This window comes from Hylobates moloch, unplaced genomic scaffold (genome assembly GCF_009828535.3).
Source record: "Hylobates moloch isolate HMO894 unplaced genomic scaffold, HMol_V3 SCAFFOLD_21, whole genome shotgun sequence".
Lineage (NCBI taxonomy): Eukaryota > Metazoa > Chordata > Mammalia > Primates > Hylobatidae > Hylobates > Hylobates moloch.
Genome location: NW_026652296.1, coordinates 15,526,517 through 15,532,321, shown reverse-complemented (window position 1 = coordinate 15,532,321; position 5,805 = coordinate 15,526,517). Strand labels below are relative to the sequence as shown.

Genomic DNA, 5,805 nt, shown 5'->3' with positions numbered 1-5,805 from the left:
ATCAAAGAAATAAAATGGTTCTCCCTCTTTTTCCTCTTCATTGAATTGTTAATTTAATACATTCCCTTGCTGCTCTTAGAGCATTGGTTGAAAGTAGTAAGGAAGATTTTTTTAGTTTAGTGACTTTTTCCAGGAAAGGATTGAATTATAATATTTTAAAAAATCTTATCTAATCAAGTTGTCTCTTTCCTCTGGAGTCCACAGAGCAGAGCAATGTGGAGTAAGGCCCTTTGCCTGCTCCCTAGCTCTCAGCAGTCCCAGTTCCTGTTACTCCTGCCCCTTGGAGTCAAGGGCACCATCACCCTTGCATGATATGGCCAATAGTGTGTCATAAATGTTACCCATTGTGATAACGTTCTCATCTTAAAATAGAAGAAATCGTGTCTTTGGAGAGAGAGGAAATGAAAGAGACTCAAAATCACTCCAGTAAGCGACAAATAGCCTCTGTTTTTTGAGAACTTGCTGTGGCCTTGTAACATTGCTATTTATTACATACACAATGCCTCCTCCAGTGTTCCAAATGCTGTGAGAGACTGACTTTTATTGCCATTTCCCAGACAAAAGAATCGAAATTTAGGAGATCAAATCACAGTCAGCACTTTCAGACTCATGATATAAATTCAAGTCCCCCCAGTCCCTAAGCCTCTTCCTCCCACTATGTATCCATAGGAAGGAGGCCTCATATCTAGATCTTCCCTCATAGCCTCCCACCCCACTCATACCCCCAGTGAATCACAGAAGCAGGATGTACAAAGAGAAATAGGCTCGTTTATTTATTCGTTGATCAACTGGCACTCCTTGAAAGGCTGCTGTGTGCCAAGCCTTTCCCCAAAGGAGGATAGCAGTGGTGGAGCCAAGTCTGGGGGTGGGAAGGACCTGGACCACACAGAGCAAGACTCCAGAGCCTCCTCCGTATGGCAGGAATCAAGCTGTGAGAGAAAATCAGATAAGAGCTTCAGCATAGAAACCAGCCAAATCATATCCACATCCTTCCTCCTGCCCAAGGATCCTCCTGAGATAGAGAAAATAGCAAGATAGTGCTATAGTTGAGAGAGACTTAGTGTCAGGACACAAGTCTCGTTTTCACCGTAAAACTCTAAACTCAAAGCATCGAACTAGATAATCCTCAAACTCCACTGATCCTTTGTGATTTAACCTCAGAAAACATGATGGAAACAACCTGAATAATAAATTCTTAGTGCACATAGTGCTTTGCAGAGCACTTTCAATCTCATTATGTCCATTTTACCAATCAAGAAACTGAGACTCAGAAAGTCACTTGCCCAGGACCCCCACCCAGAGACACTAGAATAGAATCAAAGCCACAGGTGATCCTATGGAAATCCTGGCCCCGAGACCTGGAGAACAGTTCTCTTGAAGGACAAGGGAGTCAGACAGAGGCTCTGCTTGGAGTAGGGGTCAGGAGTCCCCCTGCCCCTATGCCTGGGCCTCCAGAGGGTTGAGGCTGAGAGGGCTGGAGGGAGCTTACTGTGCCCTCGCCACCTGCTTACCTTTCACAGGTGAAACGCAGGATTTCCCACACATGCCCATGCAGCACTTCAAGTCACGCTCGCACTGGCCATCCGTCTCACAGTAATTGGGGGGGTTAAGCATCATACATTGGCCATAAGCCACTGGGCACTTCCCAGGCTTCCTCCTTGCTAGGTGAGAGTGAGGCTACTGGTCAGAGGCCTTGTACTTTACACAACCCCTCCCATCCCCACTTTTTAGAGTGAGCCCCTGCTCCAGCCTGAGCAGAGGGCATCATCTCCTCCCCACCTCTATCACCACCACCTTCTCCCTAAGGCACCCCCCAAACATAGCACCTGGCTCTCCTAGAACATCAGGTCCCCCATTGATGCAGGTGGCCAGCCGTCCAGTGCTGACTAGGTGGGAGGCTTCCAACTACCTAGCTATCTGAATGCCCACTGCTTCACCAGCTGCTGGCTACCTTCCTGCTTAGGGCAGTGTGACTCACTGACTGATTGACAAGGAGGCCTGGCAGGACCCATCACCCAGTCCCATCCCCCTAATGCTGTGTACTCAGGCTCACTCCTTTCTACCCAGTTCCCCGACCTGCTTACCTTGGTTTGGGGTGTCAACAGGATCCAGGCATTTGATGCCACAAGTGTCAGGACAACATCTCTTCTTCCCTAGACACTGCCAGTCACTCTGGCACTCAGGTTTCTCATATCTAAGGCACTGGGCAGATTTCTTAGGAGGACAGGCTCCAGCTTTGAAGGCTTTTGAAGAGAAAGTCAAGAGGTCAGGAGGAGGCTGGGCACTGAGGAGCCATCATGCCTCCTGAATAAAGCACCACTTTTGAAGGGGAGAGACCCTTACCTCAGTAGCTATCCACAAAACCCAAAGGGTCATGCCTGCCTGATCTCCAGGTGGATTGATGGGCTTGATTGAATTAGACAAATGGAGGGGACATTTCACACCCAAGAAAAGGGCAGCAGGCTTCTAGTCAAGGCCTCCCACCCAAGAGCAAAACAAGGCTACACAAAGGCAGAGAGGAAGGCTGGGAGTGATGGAGATGGAGAGACATAAACAAAGATAAATAGAACCGGTGTGAGAGAAGTTGAGAGCTAAAGCCCAAGGCAGAAGCACAGAGACAAAATAGCGGAAGCAAAGACACAAAGAAGCAGAGTCAGAAACTAATATTTGAGAGTCGCAGACAGGTGAAGAAGAAGGGAGACCATGAGAGAGAGAGAGAAAGAGAGAGAGGGACCTGGGCTGACAGCATGGCTGCATAGAGGAAGCATTTCCGGAAGCTCAGAAACTCTCACACAAACCTTGGAGCTCAGCCAGACATGTATTCCACCCTCAGGGAGGGCTCCTGAAACTAAGCTGAGGGATCAGAGCCTACAGAGGGGACACACCCACACCACCAGGAGACCCCACCTCTGACCCTGGAGCCCAGATTAGACCAGAGTGACTCCAACTTACACTTTCCAGAGCCTTCCACAGCCCAAGGTGCCAGAGTTCCCAGGGCAAGAAGCACCATGAGGGGGAAGAGGCCACTGGACTTCATGGTGAAGGCAGGAGTGACTCTCATGGCCACTGCCAAACCTCACTATTTATTCTTTCACCAGTGGGTGTGGACCCACAAGAATTCTTTTGGCCCCTCCCAGCTACTATTGCATAAGCAGGAAGCTTAGCCAGAGACCAGAGATCCTGACACCAAGGAGATGGTTTATCTTTCCTATGCCAGGTAAGGCTATGAGGCCAACACAGCAACTACCAGAAAAGAAAGGGAAGAGGTTGGCCTGGGAGGTTGGTTGATTAAAGAGGCCATCTCAGTGTCCATCTGAGCCCTAAACATCACAAGACCCCAGGCCATTAGCCTTATAGGTGGAGAGAGGGAAAAAGTGGTCAGTTGCAAAGGTGCTACCTGGATCTGGAACTGAAAACAGACAAAGACTCCCAGCTGAGACTTTGTGCAATACATCCTATTCTCACATTACTAATTCTGATTCTCACGTTACTGGACTCTCAGGCATTGTGAAACTCTGCTGACTACTCAATGCGGTTTCTTTCTCAAAAGTTCAGCTCGTTTAACCAACTGATACTTAGTTCCCTGAAATATTTACACCGTTAGATCCCCAGTGCCTGTTCTGTGCCTGACACAGGAAAAGCACTCACAAATGAAAGCTGAAGAAGAGCTCTGCTCTCCGCAAATCTCTTCGGAGCTCAGTTGTCTCAGCTGTGAAATGAAATGATACTAACAAGTCAGCCCTTCTCAGAGGGTTATGAAATTAAGGGCATGAAGGGACTCTGAAAAGAATAAGTGAATAGTATCCCTTCCCACTAAAGAGAATTGAAATGAATCTGAGATAAAGGGGGAAAGCAGCTCATCAGTCACTGTAATCAACATTTAGCTATGAGATAATTTGAGATCTTAGAGGACTGCTTCCTAAAATTCCCCAAAATCCCTTACAGATCTCACATGACAGCAAAAAATTAAACCCATTCTATATGCTACCCAGTCTGCATAGATTGCTTCTAATTATAAAGAGAGCAATCATTATCTCTAAAATTCAGCCCATAGCTGAGTGTAGGGTCACACACTTGCTGTCTCAGCTGCTCAGGAGGCTGAGGTGTGTGGATTTCTTGAGACTAGGAGTTTGAGACCAGCCCTGGCCACATATTGAGACCCCATCTCTACAAAAAAGTGTAAAAAATTAGCCAGGCATGATGACGTATGCCTGTAGTCCCAGCTACTTGGGAGGCTGAGCCAGGAGGATCGCTTTAGCCCAGGAGTTTGAGGCTGCAGTGAGCCATGATTGTGCCACTACATTCCAGCTTGGGGGACAGAGTGATACCCTGTCTTAAAAAAATTAAATTAAATTAAATTAAATTAAATTAAATTCAACCAAAGCTCATCTGGCTACAAACTCCAAGCTCTTGACTCATTATCTTCATGCTTGGAATTATCCCATTCATTCCTAAGGTGAAGGTTTGTGGAACTTTCCACAGACATGAAAGACCCACTCATTATCAAGCAGCGATGGCTCCACATGAAGTATTTAAGTATTCCGCAACCAGGTAGTCAATTGGCAGCAGATCCCTTTATACAAAAGTCACTCCATGGTTTAAATTTTGGTGGATCAGAAGACTTGGACATAATCAATCAATCATCAGTCAAATTTTGGTGGAAAAAGAGAAGGAAGAAAATTAATATGCACAGGGTAACTACTATCAGCCAGGTGCATTCACTCCTAGTTGGAGTACTTAGTAGGGTAGGTAAGAGAGAAATGGAGGATATGATTTCCACCAATGGGTAATGACACTCTCAGGTCAAGATTTTTGTTCTCACTTCCACCACCCAGGGGATAATTTGGTTTCTCTCACAGAGTTCCTGTTCTCTCTCTCTCTCTCTCTCTCTGTTTGTTCCTATTTTCCTCAGTGCCACACTCAAGAAATTCTCTGGAGTTTTCTAAATATTTATTTCTTAAAGAATGAAAAGGGGCTGGACATGGTGGCTTATGCCTGTAATCCTAGCACTTTGGGAAACCAAGGTGGGCAGATCACTTGAGGTCAGGAGTTCAAGAGCAGCCTGGCCAACATGGTGAAACCCTATCTTCACTAAAGATACAAAAATTAGCCAGGCATGGTGGCACGTACCTGTAATCCTCAGGAGGCTGAGGCAGGAGAATCACTTGAACCCTGGAGGTAGAGGTTGCAGTGAGCCGAGATCGCACCATTGCATTCTAGCCTAGGCAACAGAGTGAGACTCCATCTCAAAAAAAAAAAAAAAATTAAAAGGAGAATGCTACAGCTTAAGATTTTTTTTTAATCTGTGATTGACTGATTGCTTAATCTGTGATTGATTGATTAGAGCCAACTACTTTCTCATCAGAAAAGAGCCCTGTGCCCAATTAGCAATGTCTTCCATGGGTGTCATAGGAAGATAATAATATATAATCATTATTATCTTTGACATAATTGGTTCTAAATCTTTACATAATAGAATGTTAAGACTAAAGAGGACTTCGAGGGTTTTCTAGATCAGCAAACTACAGTCCTTGGGCCAAATCCACCTAGTTACCGATTTTTATAACATTTTATTGGCACATAGCCATACATCCATTAATTTATGTATTGTCTAAGACTATTTTTCCACTACAATGGCAACAGGGACCTAAAATATTTACTGCAAAGCCTAAAATACTTACTGTCTGGTCCTTTACAGAAAATGCTAACCCCTAGACCAAACCCACAGCTTGCGTAAAAGAGACTGAATCCCTTAGAAGAAGATCCGGGCCCAAAGCTGCATAGCGGATTAATGACACACACAAG

At 45.6% G+C, this 5,805-nt stretch overlaps 1 protein-coding gene across 1 annotated transcript; it reads right to left on the bottom strand.

Moving 5' to 3' along the window:
• Positions 1-748: 748 nt before the first annotated feature.
• Positions 749-3,086, bottom strand: SLPI (secretory leukocyte peptidase inhibitor). Its single transcript, XM_032142133.2, has 4 exons — positions 2,953-3,086; positions 2,085-2,243; positions 1,512-1,661; positions 749-929 (listed from the first exon to the last, which is right to left on the bottom strand). The coding sequence occupies exons 1-4, from the start codon at positions 3,059-3,061 to the stop codon at positions 925-927; spliced, it is 423 nt and encodes a 140-aa protein (XP_031998024.1). The 5' UTR covers positions 3,062-3,086; the 3' UTR covers positions 749-924.
• Between the last annotated feature and the right edge of the window lie 2,719 nt (positions 3,087-5,805).

What these genes read in the sequence shown, in the direction of transcription:
- SLPI (XM_032142133.2), bottom strand. Translation starts at nt 3,061, where the DNA reads ATGAGAGTCACTCCTGCCTTCACCATGAAGTCCAGTGGCCTCTTCCCC. An exon ending in TGTGGAAGGCTCTGGAAAGT is followed by an intron (nt 2,244 to 2,952) that starts GTAAGTTGGAGT and finishes TCTCTTCAAAAG; the next exon opens with CCTTCAAAGCTGGAGCCTGT. An exon ending in TGTTGACACCCCAAACCAAG is followed by an intron (nt 1,662 to 2,084) that starts GTAAGCAGGTCG and finishes ACTCTCACCTAG; the next exon opens with CAAGGAGGAAGCCTGGGAAG.